Here is a 19,640-nt window from a genome sequence, read left to right on the forward strand (position 1 = left end):
CCTCCGTCTCTCTCTCTCTCTCTCTCCTCCGTCTCTCTCTCTCTCTCTCTCCGTCTCTCTCTCCTCCGTCTCTCTCTCTCCTCCGTCCGTCTCTCTCTCTCCCTCCCTCCCTCCCTCTCCCTCTCTCTCCGCCCCCCCCCCCCCTCTCCCCGGCGCGCGCTCTCTCCCTCTCTCTCTTTCCCCCCCCCCCCCCCCCGTCTCTCTCTCTCTCTCTCCCCGGCGCGCGCGCTCTCTCTCTCTCTCTCTCTCTCTCTCTCCCCCCCATCTCTCTCTCTCTCCCCCGGGGGGCACCTTGGGACAGTGGGAGGGGCCGACACCTCCGCTGCTTCGAGTGGCGGGGCTGGTGTGTGACGCCTCCCGCGGCTCAATAGCACACCGTGCGCCCACTTTGGCAGCGAAGTCCCTGGACAGCTTCAATGAGCTGGGCTCGCTCGCGACCCGACCCCTAAAGCTGTCGATGCGCGTCGGGCTCCTTTCAAAGGGCAGCCACCGGAGATCCCTTTAAGCTGCGCCACCCCCGCCACCCGGAAAAGAAATTCCGGGGAATATTGATCGGACTCCCCCGGGGACCGCCCCCTCCCACAGCGAGGGGACGAGCGGCTAATTCCCCCCAGTCAAGCTCACGGGTGTGAGGCCGAGGCGCCGCGGTTTTGGGCGCGCGCACACTAATATCACCCGTGCAATCCGCGTAGCTGCACTTCGTGTGTCTTCTGTTCACTGGACAAACATCCCCCGGCCTTTGGTGATCAGGAGAGTAACCAGGCCACAGCGATTAAAAGAAAGCTACTCGCGCACTCTGCTTTGCAACACCAACCGCACAGGAAATGTTGAAGTTCACAGCCGTACGCTGCGCGAATGAGCACTGCGATAACGTGCCCACTGGCGGTGTGTGTCCCTTACTTGTTCCCCGAGGAAGGTTGCAGTTCGCCGTATCACGATTCCCAATGTTGGTGGGTCCGGCTCTTTCGCCTCCGAGTCAGCAGATCGTGGGTTCAAGCCGCCACTCCAAAGACTCGAGCCCCGTAGTCCAGTACCCAACACCCCCCCCCCCCCCGGTGCCAGTACTGAGAGAGCGTCGCACTGTCGGAGGGGCAGTACTGAGGGAGCGCCGCACTGTCGGAGGGGCGGTACTGAGAGAGCGCCGCACTGTCGGAGGGGCGGTACTGAGGGAGTGCCGCACTGTCGGAGGGGCGGTACTGAGGGAGCGCCGCACTGTCGGAGGGGCGGTACTGAGGGAGTGCCGCACTGTCGGAGGGGCGGTACTGAGGGAGCGCCGCACTGTCGGAGGGGCGGTACTGAGGGAGCGTCGCACTGTCGGAGGGGCGGTACTGAGGGAGTGCCGCACTGTCGGAGGAGCCGTCTTTCGGGATGAGACATTAAACCCGAGGCCCCGTCTGCCCTCTCAGGTGGATGTAAAAGATCCCACGGCCACTATTGGAAGAAGAGCAGGGGGGAGTTCTCCCCAGTGTCCTGGGACCAATATTTATCCCTCAACCAACATCATTAAAACGCACAGATGATCCGGTCATTTATCACATTGCTGTTTGTGGGAGCTTGCTGTGCGCAAATGGGCTGCCGCGTTTCCCACATTACAACAGTGACCACACTTCAAAAAAAGTCCTTCATTGGCTGTGAAGCGCTTTGGGACGTCCTGAGGTGGTGAAAGGCGCTGGAGAAATGGGACTCTTTGTGCACACATACAAACCTTGTAAGAAGGGAGGAGGAGCGTTTTTTTTTAAAAGAATCATTTATATTACTTGAAATTAATTTAGGATGATTTGGAGTTTGTGTTTCTCCAGGCCCCTGATGTTGGACTGTTAAGATGTTCTCTCTGGTGTTTTTATATATATAATATATATATATGTATGTAGTACAATTAAACTGCCGTCTAGCCCCTCTGTGGGGTGTCTGGTGTGGGAGCAGGATCTGGCGGCGATGCACACCATGGCGGGATGGCACTCTTGAGAAGGAGGAGGCAGAATCACCCACGCCAGCGACCAGGAAAAGCCCAGGCTCCATTACCCAGGCTGTGCTGTGTTGGCTTGATCTCACCTGGTGTGGTACGGAGCCACACACAACAGGAAAGGCCGCTCTTGCGCTGGTCATGTTCTACCCCTCCCCTCCCTTTCATTCAGCTAAAGGTTACCCCTCACCGCCGCCGGCCCCAGATGAGATTGCAGGAGCAACTTGTCTTAAGACGCGCAGCAGAGAACAGTGAGGACGGGCCATTCGGTCCATCGTCTGTGCTGACCTATTCCCTCCTTCCCCCCCCCCGGCGACTGATCTCTGCCGCGGGGAGCGATGCGGCAGTCGGCCTGGGCTTCAGGTGGGTGGGGTGGGCAGCCAGCAGGGACACACGGTGACTCCCAGTTGCTGGAATGTGTCCTTGTGTCACACCCCCCCCCCCCCCCCTCGGTCAAATAGCTGGGGTCGAGTTACCGAATTGTGGTGGTGTGCATGCGTGTTTTTCTTCCCCCACCCCAGGCTCAGAATCAGCCAGTGACGGGTTGTCGCCGTTTCCTCATCTAGACTTCGGGGGGGGGGGCCCCCCACCCCATGTCCCTCCTTCAATCAGACTTTTTAAGCGGCCTATTTGCTACAAGCCCTAGCCCTGTGGGCGATCACAGTCTGCCATCCTATCAACCAAGGGGGGCAGCACACCCCAGACGTTGGCAATTAATCGTGTGTGGGAGTTGCTCCGTGCAGTGAGGACTACTTTCGTTCGTCCCCCCACCCGAGGGCATGTACATGGAACAGAGGAGGACCCTGCTACAGACGGCGATACCTCCAGGAGTACATCGAACACTAGACACCCTCCGAGATAATAATTGGAATCATCTTCCCCTCTCGATTTGTTTTGTTACAATAAACTTTAATCTCTTGGACTGTTGTAGCTGTTGTGGTTTTCGCGGATCTCAGCGGAACAGGAGGAGGCTGTTCAGCCCCTCGAGCCTGCTCCGCCATTCAGTTACATCACGCATGATCTGTACCTCGACTCGATCTACTCGCCTTTGCTTCATATCCCTCGATATCCTTACCCAACAACAATCTGTCCATCTCGGTCTTGAAATCTCCAATTGACCTCCCCCCCCCCCCCCCCGCCCAAGCACCATGAACGCCTGCAGTTCTGTCGTACTGTAGGCAAGCTGAAGGTCTGTCTCAGCTCATCTGCTGAAATCCTCTACCGCGCCTTTGTCCCCTCCAGACGCGACTATTCGACTGCTCTTCTGGCCGGCCTCCGTAGACTTCAGCTCATCCAGAACTCTGCTGCCCCGTGTCCTAACTCGCGCCAAGTCCCGTTCGCCCATCAGCCTCCACCCCCCTGTGCTCGCTGACCGACACTGGCTCCCAGTCCACCCGCACCGTGAATTTAAAATTCTCATCCTTATTTTCAAATCCCTCCGAGGCCTCGGTCCCCTTCCTATCCTTGTAACCTCCTACATCCCTCTTGAGATCTCTGTGCTCCTCCAATTCTGGCCTGTTGCGCATCCCGATTTCCATTGCTCCACCATTGGCGGCCGTGCCTTCCTGCCTGGGCCCTAAGCTCTGGAATTCCCTCTATACCTTTCCGCCTCTCCTTTAAGACGTTCCTTAAAACCTACCGCTTTCCTGTCCTAATAACTGCTTATGTGGCTGAGTGTCAAATTTTGTCTGATAATCGCTCCTGTGAAGCGCCTTGGGATGTTTTACTATGTTAAAGGTCATGATGTGGAGATGCCGGTGTTGGACTGGGGTGGACAAATGGAAGAAGTCACACAACACCAGGTTATAGTCCAACAGCTTTATTTGAAATCACAAGCTTTCGGAGCGCTGCTCCTTCGTCAGGTGAAGTGGAGAGATGCATATAGACACAGATTATATAGTCAGAGAATAATGTCAGATGATTACAGGTAATCTTTCTAACTGCCATTTATCACACCTCGGCAGAGAGATAATCACAGCAATCAAAGGTGTGAATGGTGTCCAAACAGGTCAGTCAGGAAAACATTACATCAAAGAACAATGAGGTGGGGTCAAATGTTGCAGATCTGGACACCATTCACACCTTTGATTGCTGTGATTATCTCTCTGCCGAGGTGTGATAAATGGCAGTTAGAAAGATTACCTGTAAGCATCTGGCATTATTCTCTGACTATATAAGCTGTGTCTTTATGCATCTCTCCACCTGACGAAGGAGCAGCGCTCCGAAAGCTTGTGCCTTCAAATAAAGCTGTTGGGACTATAACCTGGTGTTGTGTGACTTCCTACATATGTTAAAGGTGCATGGTATGCATCCCATGCGATATGAAATCCTGCCTCTCTGTTGGACTGAGCTCACCCAGGGTTAGACAGTGCTGAGCAATAATACTGGAGCTCAGGTAGAGCTCCCCTTTACATCTCGTCAGTCTGGGGAGGTTTTACAATACCAAATGTCAGACCTGATTGAATTTATTTCCAGTTATCGCATAGGAGGAGGCCATTCAGCCTGCTCCGCCATTCCATCAGATCACAGCTGATCGGCGCCTTCAACCCCATTTACCCGCCTTTGCCCCATATCCCTGGACACCGTTACCCAACAAAAATCTCCGCGATCTCCACCCTAAAAGCTCCGATTAACCGCCCAGAATCCGCAGCCTCTTGGTGGAAGAGACTTAGCTGATCTGTGGCGTTGACCAGGGCTAGTCTGGGATTCAGAGTGCAGTTGTGACGATTGGCTGCTAAGGTGGCCTGTCCCTTTAATACCGCTACGGGGGGGGGGAAGCGGCCTCGATGGGTAAACCTCCAGCCCAATAACTCCCAGGGCCAATCGGAGGGCAGTTGTAAGCACTTGTAAATTTCAGACTCCAGGTCAATAACTGGCTTTTTTTCCTGCCCCAGATTACATTTATTTTAAAGTGATATCCTGTCCCATCACCAAAATCTCACTTAACTCCACCTCCGTAACATCGCCCGTCTCCGCCCCTTGCCTCAGCTCATCCGCTGCTGAAACCCTCACCCTTGCCATTGTCCCCTCCAGACGCGACTGTTCCGACGCTCTCCCGCCCACCCTCCGTAACCATCAACTCATCCAAAACTCCACTGCCCCGTGTCCTAACTCGCACCGAGTCCCATTCACCCGTCACCCCCCTGCCTGTGATCGCTGACCTACACGGTGGCATAGTGGTTAGCACTGTTGCCTCACAGCGCCAGGGACCCGGGTTCGAATCCGGCCTCGGGTGACTGTCTGTGTGGAGTTTGCACATTCTCCCCGTGTTTGCGTGGGTTTTCTCCCACAGTCCAAAGATGTGCGGGTTAGGTTGATTGACCATGATAAAAATTGACCCTTAGTGTTAGGGGGGATTAAATACGTGGGGTTACGGGGATAGGGCTTGGGTGGGGTGGCTGTCGGTGTAGGAACCGGGTGCTAGGGTTTGGATGATCAGCCATGATCTCGTTGAATGGCGGAGCAGGCTCGAATGGCCTACTCCTGCTCCTATCTTCTATGTTACACTGGCTCCCAGCCCGGCAATCGTGTTCAGATCTCTCCATGGCTTCGCCCCCTCCCTATCTCTGTAACCTCCAGCCCCTACAAACCCCCCCCCCCCCCAACCCCGAGATCTTCACGCTCCTCCAATTCTGGCTTCTTGCGCGTCCCCCGATTTCCATCGCCTCCACCATTGGCGGCCGTGCCTTCAGCTGCCTAGGCCTTAAGCTCTGGAATTCCCTCCCTAAACCTCTCCTCCTTTAAGACCCTCCTTAAAACCGACCTCTTTGACCAATCTTTTGGTCACCTGTCCCTAATATCTCCTTATGTGGCTCGGTGTCAAATTATTGTCTGATTTACGCTCCTGTGAAGCACCTTGGGACGTTTTACTACATTAAAGGCGCTATATAAATGCAAGTTATGTCAAGTGATACAGACACTTTAGGAGAACCCCATCACCTTTCTCACCGATAGGTTGTCAGCCGTGTCTCAGTGGCTCTTACTCTCACCTCTAAGTCAGAAGGTTGTGGGTTTGGGCCTTCACTCCAGAGACTTGAGCCCCGTAATCCAGGCTCGACACTCCCCCGGTGTCAGTACTGAGGGAACGCCGCACTGTCGGAGGGGCGGTACTGAGGGAGCGCCGCACTGTCGGAGGGGCGGTACGGAGGGAGCGCCGCACTGTCGGAGGGGCGGTACTGAGGGAGCGCCGCACTGTCGGAGGGGCGGTACTGAGGGAGCGCCGCACTGTCGGAGGGGCGGTACTGAGGGAGCGCCGCACTGTCGGAGGGGCGGTACTGAGGGAGCGCCGCACTGTCGGAGGGGCGGTACTGAGGGAGCGCCGCACTGTCGGAGGGGCGGTACTGAGGGAGCGCCGCACTGTCGGAGGGGCGGTACTGAGGGAGCGCCGCACTGTCGGAGGGGCGGTACTGAGGGAGCGCCGCACTGGGAGGGGCGGTACTGAGGGAGCGCCGCACTGTCGGAGGGGCGGTACTGAGGGAGCGCCGCACTGTCGGAGGGGCAGTGCTGAGGGAGTGCCGCACTGTCGGAGGGGCCGTCTTTCGGGATGAGACATTAAACCCGAGGCCCTGCCTGCCCTCTCTGGTGGATGTAAAAGATCCCACAGCCACTATTGGAAGAAGAGCAGGGGCGAGTTCTCCCTGGTGTCCTGGGGCCAATATTTATCCCTCAACCAACATCACTAAAAACAGATGATCTGGTCATTTATCACATTGCTGTTTGTGGGAGCTTGCTGTGCGCAAATTGGCTGCCGCGTTTCCCACATTACAACAGTGACCACACTTCAAAAAAGTCCTTCATTGGCTGTGAAGAGCTTTGGGACGTCCTGAGATTGCCATCTGACCATCTGGCTGTGTCTGGAAACTCTTTACAATGATTAGGGTGTGCGGGGTGGAGAACAGGGACTCTGCTCAATGCTGAACACTGGGACCCACCCCAGTGGAACTCACAGGTGCCACTTCAGCCAGTGAATAGACACGGACAATGGACAATTGGAAGGGGGAATGTCCTAAAATCTACTGAGCATGCAGTTTGCAAATTCTTATAAACAAACGCAGTCTGTATAAAATTAATGTTTTAACCCTTGTATTGCAAGAATCTGTGGGGGCTGCAAAATAGGCTTCGAGCAATGATCATAATTAAGAAGGAAGTTATTAAAATTTGCGATCCTTTCACTTAAAAAGAACAATCTCTGGCTCGAAAAAGGATTGAAGAGAAAACCTGCAATCAATCTGTCAAAAGAAGAATTTTTGAGGGCAAATATATAATCGTTAAATAGAAACATAGAAGATAGGAGCAGGAGGAGGCCATTTGGCCCCTCGAGCCTGCTCCGCCATTCAATGAGATTATGGCTGATCATCCAAATTCAGTACCCTCTCCCTGCTTTCTCCCCCATATCCCTTGATCCCTTTAGCCTTAAGAAATATATCTAACTCCTTCTTGAATATATTTAATGAATTGGCCTCTACTGCCTTCTGTGGTAGAGAATTCCACAGGTTCACCACTCTCTGGGTGAAGAAATTCCTCCTCATCTCAGTCCTAAATGGCTTACCCCTTATCCTTAGACTGTGACCCCTGGTTCTGGACTCCCCGACAATTGGGAACATCCTTCCTGCATCTAGTCTGTCTAGTCCTGTTAGAATTTTATAAGTTTCAATGAGATCCCCTCTCATTCTTCTAAACTCTAGTGAATATAAGCCTAATTGACCCAATCTCTCCTCATACGTCATTCCTGCCATCCCAGGTATCAGTCTGGTGAATCTTCGCTGCACTCCCTCCATGGCAAGAACATCCTTCCTCAGATAAGGCGACCAAAACAGCACACAATACTCAAGGTGTGGTCTCACCAAGGCCCTGTACAACTGCAGCAAGACATCCTTGTTCCTGTACTCGAATCCTCTCGCTACGAAGGCCAACATACCATTTGCCTTCTTAACTGCCTGCTGCACCTGCATGCTTACCTTCAGCGACTGGTGCACAAGGACACCCAGGTCTCGTTGTACTTCCCCTTCTCCCAATCTATTGCCATTCAGATAATTGCCTTCCTGTTTTTGCCACCAAAGTGGATAACCTCGCATTTATCCACATTATACTGCTTCTGCCCAATCACCCAACCTGTTCAAGTCATACTGGAGTTTCTCGGCATCCTCCTCACAGCACACACGCCCACCCAGCTTTGCCCATTTTCTGACAATGTTTTTTTTGATATATAAATCTTTGCACATAATATATGCAATGGTCGGGGTATTTAGTGGAAAGCTGTAGGTCTGAAACAGAAACAGCCCCAGGACATCGCTGCAGGAGTTCCTCAGGGCAGTGTCCGAGGCCCAACCATCTTCAGCTGCTTCATCAATGACCTTCCCCCCAACATTAGGTCAGAAATGGGGATGTTCGCTGATGACTGCACAGTGTTCAGTGCTATGTTCAGGATCACGCTCAGGCCAACATCCCCAGCATCGAAGCTTTGACCACGCTCAATCAGCTCCGATGGATGGGTCACATCGTCCGCATGCCCGATACGAGACTCCCAAAACAAGCTCCTCTACTCGGAGCTCCGACACGGCAAGAGAGCCCCAGGTGGGCAGAGGAAACGCTTCAAGGACACCCTCAAAGCCTCCTTGAAAAAGTGTATCATCCCCCACCGACACCTGGGAATCCCTGGCCCAAGACCGCACAAAGTGGAGGAGAAGCATCCGGGAAGGCGCCGAACTCCTCGAGTCTCTTCGCCGGGAGCAAGCGGAAGCCAAGCGCACGTCAACCCAAGCACCCCACACCCACCCGCCCCTTCAACCACCGTCTGCCCCACCTGTGACAGAGACTGTAGGTCCCGCATTGGACTCATCAGTCACCTGAGAACTCATTGTTAGTGTGGAAGCAAGTCGTCCTCGGTTCCGAGTTCTGGTCACCACATTACAGGAAAGATGTGATTGCACTAGAGAGGGTACAGAGGAGATTTACAAGGATGTGGCCGGGAGTAGAGAATCTTAGCGATGAGGAAAGACTGGATAGGCTGGGTCTGTTTTCCTTGGAACAGAGGAGGCTGAGTGGAGACCTTATTGAGGTGTATAAAATTATGAGGGGCCTAGATAGAGTGGATAGAAAGGACCTATTTCCCTTAGCAGAGGGGTCAAAAACCAGGGGGCACAGATTTAAAGTAACTGGTGGAAGGTTTAGAGGGGATTTGAGGGGAAATGTCTTCACCCAGAGGGTGGTGGAGGTCTGGAACTCCTTCTTCAATGTATTTAATGAATTGGCCTCAACTGCCTTCTGTGGTAGAGAATTCCACAGGTTCACCACTCTCTGGGTGAAGAAATTCCTCCTCATCTCAGTCCTAAATGGCCTACCCCTTATCCTTAGACTGTGACCCCTGGTTCTGGACTCCCCGACCATCGGGAATATCCTTCCTGCATCTAGTCTGTCCAGTCCTGTTAGAATTTTATAAGTTTCAATGAGATCCCCTCTCATTCTTCTAAACTCCAGCGAATATAAGCCCAATCGACCCAATCTCTCCTCATACGTCATTCCTGCCATCCCAGGTATCAGTCTGGTGAATCTTCGCTGCACTCCCTCCATGGCAAGAACATCCTTCCTCAGATAAGGCGACCAAAACTGCGCACAATACTCAAGGTGTGGTCTCACCAAGGCCCTGTACAACTACATAAGAACATAAGAAATAGGAGCAGGAGTAGGCCAATCGGCCCCTCGAGCCTGCTCCACCATTCAATAAGATCATGGCTGATCTGATCCTAACCGCCAATCCACTATCACAGAACCATCTCCTGAATCTAACAGAATTAGACACACGAAATAGGAGCAGGATCAGGCTACACGGCCCCTGGGCCCGCTCCGCTACCCACAGGGCCATGACCGATCCGAGCCTAGACTCATGTCCAAATTCCTGCCCGCTCCCCGTAACCCTTAATTCCCTTTACTTCTAGGAAACTGTCTATTTCTGTTTTAAATTTATGTAATGATGTAGCTTCTACAGCTTTTTGGGGCAGCATATTCCATGGACCTACCACCCTCTGAGTGAAGTAGTTCCTCCTCATCTCAGTTTTGAAAGAGCAGCCCCTTATTCTAAGACTATGCCCCCCTAGTTCTAGTTTCACCCATCATCGGGAACATCTTCCCCGCATCCACCCGATCCGACCCCTTCACAATCTTATATGTTTCAATAAGATCGCCTCTCATTCTTCTGAACCCCAATGAGTAGAGTCCCAATCTACTCAACCTCTCCTCATATGTCCATCCCCTCATCCCTGGGATTAACCGAGTGAACCTTCTTTGTACTGACTCGAGAGCAAGTATGTCCTTTCTTAAGTATGGACACCAAAACTGCACACAATACTCAAGGTGCGGTCTCACCAAGGCCCTGTACAACTGCAGCAAGACATCCTGGTTCCTGTACTCGAACCCTCTTGCTAGGAAGGCCAACATACCATTTGCCTTCTTAACTGCCTGCTGCACCTGCATGCTTACCTTCAGCGACTGGTGCACAAGGACACCCAGGTCTCGTTGCACTTCCCCTTCTCCCAATCTATTGCCATTCAGATGATAATCTGCCTTCCTGTTTTTTGCCACTAAAGTGGATAACCTCACATTTATCCACATTATACTGCTTCTGCCCAATCACCAACCTGCCCAAATCATCCTGGAGTTTCTCAGCATCCTCCTCACAGCACACACGCCCACCCAGCTTTGTGTCGTCTGCAAATTTGGAGATATTACATCTAGTTCCCTCGTCCAGATCATCAATATATATTGTGAATAGCTGGGGTCCTAGCACCGATCCTTGCGGTACCCCACTAGTCACTGCCTGCCACTCGGAAAAAGACCCGTTTATTCCAACTCTTTGCTTCCTGTCTGCCAACCAGTTCTTTATCCAAGTCAGTACCTTACCCCCAATCCCATGTGCCTTAACTTTACACGCTAATCTCTTATGCGGGACCTTATGGAAAGCCTTCTGAAAGTCCAAATACACCACATCCACATTAGGAGTTTTGACGTAATGTTTTCCTGACTAACCTGTTTGGACACCATTCACACCTTTGATTGCTGTGATTATCTCTCTGCCGAGGTGTGATAAATGGCAGTTAGAAAGATTACCTGTAAACATCTGGCATTATTCTTTGACTATATATGCTGTGTCTATATGCATCTCTCCACTTCACCTGACGAAGGAGCAGCGCTCCGAAAGCTTGTGATTTCAAATAAAACTGTTGGACTATAACCTGGTGTTGTGTGACTTCTTACATTAGGAGTTGAGAGAGAGACAGAGAGAGAGAGAAATTAATGACTTTGCAATGTCAGGAAGTGAGCAATATCCGAGTCAATTTCAGTGCTCTGGGGTCCTCGGAAGAACCGACGAGACAATTCTTGGAACCTTGAGATGGGGGCGGCGCTCTGCCATTGGACGAGCGTTTCAAAGGGCAAAGCGGGGCCGGGCGCTGATTGGCGGAGGGGCGGGGCTTTGGAACGTCGATACACTTAAAAATGACACAAATATTTTGTAACCAACAACAAAAGGGAAATTGGGTGACCAGGCGTGTTTCTGCTGTCGGTTTCTGCTGAGTTTCTGCTGTCAGTTTCTGCTTGTCAGCTTCCCCTGCACGAGTTTCCTCTGCACACCCTGCCCGGATCTGAACTCCTGCCGGAGGCGTTTCACCTGGATTTTAAAAACAATTATCGAAAGAGGCACCTGAACACACACACACAAAAAAAGGACTTCGGACTAAAAGCACCTGTTGTGCCGCGGGATCGCCCAGACATGCTGTCCAAGAAGTTCGGGACCCTCTGCTGCCACCAGCCCTCGGTGGATTTTCATCAGGGTAAATCTTGTACTTATGTAAACGTTTCAGGATTTTTTTTTTTTATTGATGATGTTGTGTTGATATTTGAAGAAGAGACAGTTATTCTCAGGTCAAGGGTAAGGGTGGCTAGAGAGGCATAAAGAGAGAGAGAGAGAGACAGAGAGACAGAGACAGAGAGAGAGACAGAGAGAGCAGTCGGAATGTTGATTGATTCTGAGTTGAGTTTGGTGGGTTGGGAAGGGACGGGAGGAGGGGACACTGTCAGATCCTGCTCTGAATAATTTTAAACTGAATTCCCCATTGCCTCTCTCCCCTCCCGGGTCCCGCCTATCATATTCTTTCAGGGAGGCTCGGGGATCGGGTGAGGGGACAAGAGACCAGACAAGAGAGGTGAATAAATCGACAGACACAACACAGCAGGACAGAGAGGAGGCAACACAGCCACAGGGAGGGTGAAGAGAGAGTGGGAGCTTTGCTGGGGAGGCTGAGCAATGTGAAGACACTTTACTAAATGTGGGTTTTTCTCTCTCTACCGACTAATCCGTTTGTTAAGCCGAGGCTATTGGATGGAATGTAATTCTCTCTCTCTGACTTGCACCCACAGTGAAGGACAGAGAACACTTCGACAAGCTGTACCGGGTGGGCAAACAGCTGGGCAGCGGCGGGTTTGGTACCGTGCACTCGGCACTAAGAATCTCCGACAGTGCCCAGGTGAGAGAGAGACAGAGTAAAATATTTACACTCACTCACACTCACACACACACACTCACACACACTCACTCACTCACACACACTCTCACACACATACTCACACACACACACACACTCACTCACACACACACTCACACACATACTCACACACACACACACACTCACACTCACTCACTCACACACACACACACACACTCACACACACATACTCACACACACATACACACACTCACACACATACTCACACACATACTCACTCACACACACTCACACTCACTCACACACACACTCACACACACACTCACACACTCACTCACTCACTCACACACACACTCACACACACACTCACTCACACACACACTCACTCACACTCGCACACACTCGCACACTCACATACTCACACACACACACACACATACTCACACTCACTCACTCGCACACACACTCACTCACACACACTCACTCGCACACTCACTCACACTCACTCACACTCACTCACACTCACTCACACTCACACTCACTCACACTCACACTCACTCACTCACACTCACATTCACTCACACTCACACTCACTCACTCACACACACTCACTCACACTCACACTCACTCACACTCACTCACACTCACTCACACTCACACTCACTCACACTCACACTCACACTCACTCACACTCACTCACACTCACACTCACACTCGCTCACACTCACTCACTCACACACACTCACTCACACTCACACTCACTCACACTCACTCACACTCACTCACACTCACACTCACTCACACTCACACTCACACTCACTCACACTCACTCACACTCACACTCACACTCGCTCACACTCACTCACTCACTCACACTCACACTCACTCTCACTCACACTCACTCACACTCACACTCACTCACACTCACACTCACTCACACTCACTCTCACTCACACTCACTCACACTCACTCACACTCACTCACACTCACTCTCACTCACACTCACTCACACTCACACTCACTCACTCACACTCACTCACACTCACTCACACTCACACTCACTCACACTCACTCACACTCACACTCACTCACACTCACTCACTCACACTCACTCACTCACACTCACACTCACTCACACTCACTCACACTCACACTCACTCACACTCACTCACACTCACACTCACACTCACTCACACTCACTCACACTCACACTCACTCACACTCACTCACACTCACTCACACTCACTCACACTCACTCACACTCACACTCACTCACACTCACTCACACTCACACTCACTCACACTCACACTCACTCACTCACTCGCACTCACACTCACTCGCACACACTCACACTCACTCACACTCACTCACACTCACTCGCACACACTCACACTCACACACTCACACTCACACACTCACTCACACTCACTCACACACACTCACTCGCACACACTCACACTCACACACTCACACTCACACTCACTCACACTCACTCACACACACACTCACTCGCACACACTCACACTCACACACTCACACTCACACTCACTCACACACACTCACTCACACACTCACACTCACTCACACACACTCACTCGCACACACACTCACTCACACACACACACACACACACATACTCACACATACACACACACACATACTCACACACACACACTCACTCACACCCTCACACACTCACATCTACAAGCAGTTTTTACAGGGATCATTTACACAACGAGAGCAAAATCATGCCAGGTGCAGCGACAAAATAATTCACAACAGTAAACATTGACATCCGCAGATTTCGCTTAATGTTTCAACGGGGGCGGAGACAAGCTAAAACAGGGCGGGATGGGGAATAAATTCACAGTAACTTGACTTAAAAATATCTGTGCTCAATGCCACTTGGATCCTCTTCCTTTGACAGGTAGCGATTAAGTACGTGCCCAGGAGGAAAGTCGTGTCGTGGGGACGCCTGGTGAGTGGAATTATAAATGACTTACATGTTTAAATGATTTCATTAAGAGCCTGTTAATGTGATGGGGATCTTGCACAGACCCTACGTGAAACTACTCGGAGCTGTTGCCTCTTGTTTATGATTCATTGTGATTAGTTAACGCCCACATTTCATTACCTTAAACGTGATCTTTGCATATCCCTGCCTCTTTTGCCGTGGTGTCAGGTTTTTGCGGAAATCCCCGTGAAATTGACGCGTTAAAAATTGTTACTAGCGAGCACGTCACTGGGCGGGTCTCCCTCTGGGGTCTTTTAAATATTGTATGTCGCAGTACTGAGGGAGTGCCGCACTGTCGGAGGGGCAGTACTGAGGGAGCGCCGCACTGTCGGAGGGGCGGTACTGAGGGAGACCCGCACTGTCGGAGGGGCGGTACTGAGGGAGCACCGCACTGTCGGAGGGGCGGTACTGAGGGAGCGCCGCACTGTCGGAGGGGCGGTACTGAGGGAGCACCGCACTGTGGGAGGGGCGGTACTGAGGGAGCGCCGCACTGTCGGAGGGGCGGTACTGAGGGAGCGCCGCACTGTCGGAGGGGCGGTACTGAGGGAGCGCCGCACTGTCGGAGGGGCGGTACTGAGGGAGCGCCGTACTGTCGCAGGGGCGGTACTGAGGGAGCGCCGCACTGTCGGAGGGGCGGTACTGAGGGAGCGCCGCACTGTCGGAGGGGCGGTACTGAGGGAGCGCCGCACTGTCGGAGGGGCGGTACCGAGGGAGTGTCAGCCTAGATTTTTTTTCTAGTCCCTTATGGGATGTGGGCGCAGCATTTATTGCCTATCCCCAGATGCCCTTGAGAAGGTGGTAAGTGAGACTGTGCTCAAGTCTCTGGAGTGGGGACTTGAACCCTCAACCTTCTGACTCAGTGAGACGCTTTGAAAAAGCGCTTTCTTTTACTTAAAGAAAATTCGTCTGGTTTGCCGGGCAGCGGTGTTTGCAGTGCGTATTATGAGAAGGCGGTGCGGTCTGATAATAACCTTTGAACTTCTGCCGGCAGAACGAGAGTGCGGTGCCTCTGGAGATCGTGCTGATGCTGAAGGTGTCGTCCTCGGGGCACCGGGGCGTTATTCGGCTGTTGGACTGGTTCGCCCGCCCCGACGGCTTCCTGCTGGTGATGGAGCGGCCGGCCGGCGCCAAGGACCTGTTCGACCTCATCAGCGAGCAGGGCCCGCTGGGGGAGGAGCGGTCCCGAGCCCTCTTCCGCCAGGCTGTCGAGGCACTGGCGCACTGCCACGCCTGCGGGGTGGCGCACCGCGACCTGAAGGACGAGAACCTGCTGGTCGACCTGCGCACCGGCGAGCTCAAGCTGATCGACTTCGGGTCGGGGGCCACCCTCCGGGACACCGTCTACACCGAGTTCGACGGTGAGGCTTGCCGGCGGTAACCCCGCCTCGCTAACAGCGCCCGCGGCTGCCCGCCTCCCCTCCCCCTCACGCTTTGCTTTTTTCTCGGAGGTGCTGCAACCCTCGGAGCCCACATTTCGCGCACAGCAGGATCCCACAGAGCGCGACGTGGTAAATGGTTCGGATCATCTTTTGTTTTTACGGGATGTGGGTTTGAGGGATAAATATCGGGCCCCAGGACACCGGGGAGAACTCCCCCCCCCCCCACCGCCACGCCCTCCCCCACCCCCCACCCCCCCCGCCCTTCTTCCAATAGTGGCCGCGGGATCTTTTACATCGACCTGAGAGGACAGACGGGGGCCTCGGTTTAATGTCTCATCCCGAAAAACAGCACCTCCGACAGTGCGGCACTCCCTCAGTACCGCCCCTCCGACAGTGCGGTGCTCCCTCAGTACCGCCCCTCCGACAGTGCGGCGCTCCCTCAGTACTGCCACTCCGACAGTGCGGCGCTCCCTCAGTACCGCCACTCCGACAGTGCGGCGCTCCCTCAGTACCGCCCCTCCGACAGTGCGGCGCTCCCTCAGTACCGCCCCTCCGACAGTGCGGCGCTCCCTCAGTACCGCCCCTCCGACAGTGCGGCGCTCCCTCAGCACTGCCCCTCCGACAGTGCAGCGCTCCCTCAGTACTGGCACCGGGGGAGTGTCGGGCCTGGATTACGGGGCTCGAGTCTCTGGAGTGGCGGCTCGAACCCACGACTTTCTGACTCCGAGACGAGAGTGATCTTATCTCTGCCCTTCCTCCAGACGAGGGAGGAGGGGGATGGGGGATTGGGAACCACAGCCAGGGGTCCGGTTCCTGATTGCTATCCAGTCATCCCCAAGTGGATGTCGAGTGAGGGCTGCCCCCCCAGGTCGAATAGCCCAGACTTGCTATCCCATTGACCCCCCCCAGCAAAGTATTGAGTCCAGTCAATCTCTGGCGATGAACCGCTCGCCGCTCTTCATTGAACTGTTGCTGGTTTTAATACCACTCTCCCTCTCGTTGCAATGCGCAGGGACACGAGTGTACAGCCCGCCAGAGTGGATCAACCACCACCGCTACCACGCCCGCTCCGCCGCCGTCTGGTCCCTCGGCATCTTGCTCTACGACATGGTTTGCGGCGACATCCCCTTCGAGCGGGACGAGGAGATTCTGGCCGGAGTCATCGAGCTGCCCAGTGGCGTTTCCAAGGGTGAGTGGCAGTTCGAGCGGGCAAAGGGCTTTTTGTGGCCTTGACTCGTCAGCCAGTCCTTCTTTCCCTCCTTCCTTCCCTCCTTCCCTCCCTCCTTCCTTCCTTCCTTCCCTCCTTCCTTCCCTCCTTCCTTCCTTCCTTCCTTCTTTCCCTCCTTCCCTCCTTCTCACCTTCCCTCCCTCCTTCCTTCCCTCCTTCCCTCCCTCCCTCCTTCCTTCCCTCCCTCCCTCCTTCTTTCCCTCCTTCCCTCCTTCCTTCCTTCCTTCCTTCCCTCCTTCCCTCCTTCCTTCCCTCCTTCCCTCCCTCCTTCCTTCCCTCCCTCCTTCCTTCCTTCCTTCCCTCCTTCCCTCCCTCCTTCCCTCCTTCCAACCTTCCCTCCTTCCTTACCTCCTTTCTTCTTTCTCTCTCGAAACGCCACATCTAACCGCTGTCTTGCCCCCTTGTGTGTCCCGCAGAGTGCGAGGAGCTGATCCGATGGTGCTTGTCGATGCGTCCCGCCAATCGGCCCAGCCTGGAGCAGATCCTGAGCCACCCCTGGATGCAGCGGGACCCCACCAGGCAGAAGGCCGCCGGGCTCCAGTCCCCCGGCGAAGAGACCAGCTACACCTCCAGCCAGGAGAGCCTATAGGGAGCGTAAGGGACGCAGTGGACACTCTCTGTCACCTCCCGTGAGGCGGGAGGAGGGACGCGCGGCGCTGACCAGGAGTTGAGCCTCACCAGCCAGCCGAGCACTGGGGAGAGGACCCCGCGGGATCGCCCGGTCAGCAGCGACAGAACATGGCGGTGAATATCGGCCCAGGACATCCCGCCCCTGCTCTTCTTCCAATAGTGGCCGTGGGATCTTTTACGTCCACCTGAGAGGGCAGACGGTGCCTCGGGTTTTAACGTCTCATCCCGAAAGATGGCACCGCCAACATTGCAGCTCTCCCTCGGTACTGGCACTGGGGGAGTGTCGGGCCTGGATTACGGGGCTCGAGTCTTTGGAGTGGGGGAGCGAAGCCCCCACGGTCAAATAGTGGTTGACCAAACGATGAGTGGCTACCATGGCACGGGCGTCCTATCAGGGGCCCGTACTGCTACATGGCCCTAACACCCAGCTCCTACCCATCAAGGATCATGTTCTTGAGGCAATTCGGCCACAGCGTGCATCGCCTCCCCATGACATCCGCACACTTTCTAGCGAGAGTGGAGGAGGGGGGAGGGGAATAGCGGCCGCACTCCGTGCTGCTCATCTCCACCCAGCGGGGGTTCCCAGCCCAAACTTGGCGGCGCCCCCCACGGCCGAACAGCCGTGGAAGAGCCGAGCGCTTGAGCGAGGCCGGGCAGCGAGCAGCCCGGGCGGGGGAATCGGGAGAGAGGCCGGGGCGGTGGGTGGGGAGGAAGAGTGACAAACGGATGGGGATTTGACACCAGGGTCAATCACCTCCCCATTCATGGTCGATCGGTGATCAGAAAAGTGGATATTAATGTATATAATATTTATAACAGTATTAAGAATGGCCTCCGAATCGGGGCTGGACTTGTGATGGTCCTCTTAAGGTGCTATGGTACATTTGTGATAAATTTGCTCTACGCTCATTAACCAGTTCTAAACAGCACTGTGCTTACCATCACTGACGTTCTCTCACCTCCCTCCTTTTCCCCCTCCCCCATTTACCTTGCGACTGCGACCCCTAGTTCTAGACTCCGCAGGGGGGAGGCAATCCATTGAGCGACCCTAATCCTCGCACCCCCCCTCCACCGTTGCGTGTGATGTCCATCCCCGGTTGGCAGCGAGCGAGCTGATCGCCGCCCGATTGGTTAGGGGAGCTGGGCAAGTGGGGAAGGAGAGGAATCAGCTCCCGATTGCTATCTACTGCCCCGCCTGCCACCTCCAATCTCGCTGGAAAGGCACGCAGGTGCTATAGGGCTGGGGGAGGGGAAAGAACCGGACGGCGACGCACCCTGTGGTCGAATTGCCGACATGCCAAGAACGGGGGCGCCGAAGGAGCGCGCCCGTGGGCGTGCCTTCGGGAGAGCCACGGCGGGGTGGCCGGGGAGGGGAATACCAGAGGGAATAGGAAAAGAGCGAGGGGGGAGAACCAGCGTGCTGGTGTGAGGTGGTTTAGGGTCCTGGCGAACCGCTGGGATTGTTGCTGTAAATACTTGTGTATTGAACGAGCCCGTGGGGATGCAATTTGTGCCACATTTATTTTTCAAATGTGTAACCTGTTGCAGATGGCGACGCGAGATGTGTTTAATTCTCGGTTGTTTGTCGAAAACCTGTGTATTTATGAACTTGGTTCCTGTGTGCGATAATTAAATTAAAATGGTTTGCATTATTCAGTCTGTGGTACCATGTGTGTCTCTACAAATAGCAAAATAGGAACAGCGGGAGGCGATTCAGCCCCTCGAGCCTGTTACATTAGGAACAGGAGGAAACCATTCAGCCCCCTCGAGCCTGTTACATTAGGAACAGGAGGAAACCATTCAGCCCCCTCGAGCCTGTTACATTAGGAACAGGAGGAAACCATTCAGCCCCTCGAGCCTGTTACATTAGGAACAGGAGGAGGCCGTTCAGCCCCTCGAGCCTGTTACATTAGGAACAGGAGGAGGCCG

General features: G+C 54.0%; 2 protein-coding genes across 2 annotated transcripts in view; one reads left to right on the top strand and one right to left on the bottom strand.

Moving 5' to 3' along the window:
- Nucleotides 1-19,640, bottom strand: part of LOC147086771 (uncharacterized) — a 518,811-nt gene that overhangs the window by 305,704 nt on the left and 193,467 nt on the right. The gene's annotated exons all lie outside the window — the stretch shown is intronic.
- LOC147086780 (serine/threonine-protein kinase pim-3-like) lies at nucleotides 11,491-19,367 on the top strand. Its single transcript, XM_085978958.1, has 6 exons — nucleotides 11,491-11,787; nucleotides 12,374-12,480; nucleotides 14,388-14,438; nucleotides 15,466-15,832; nucleotides 16,866-17,042; nucleotides 17,498-19,367. Exons 1-6 carry the CDS (start codon nucleotides 11,727-11,729, stop codon nucleotides 17,668-17,670), a joined length of 936 nt encoding a protein of 311 aa, XP_085835084.1. The 5' UTR covers nucleotides 11,491-11,726; the 3' UTR covers nucleotides 17,671-19,367.

This window comes from Somniosus microcephalus, unplaced genomic scaffold (assembly GCF_052327205.1).
Source record: "Somniosus microcephalus isolate GS21.2 unplaced genomic scaffold, FLI_Smic_1.0 unresolved_chr7, whole genome shotgun sequence".
Taxonomy (NCBI): domain Eukaryota; kingdom Metazoa; phylum Chordata; class Chondrichthyes; order Squaliformes; family Somniosidae; genus Somniosus; species Somniosus microcephalus.

Bases quoted from the DNA above. Each gene is read 5' to 3' on its own strand.
- LOC147086780 (XM_085978958.1), top strand. From the start codon at position 11,727: ATGCTGTCCAAGAAGTTCGGGACCCTCTGCTGCCACCAGCCCTCGGTG. The intron at 11,788-12,373 runs GTAAATCTTGTA...TTGCACCCACAG, and splicing joins CTCGGTGGATTTTCATCAGG to TGAAGGACAGAGAACACTTC. The intron at 14,439-15,465 runs GTGAGTGGAATT...TTCTGCCGGCAG, and splicing joins TCGTGTCGTGGGGACGCCTG to AACGAGAGTGCGGTGCCTCT.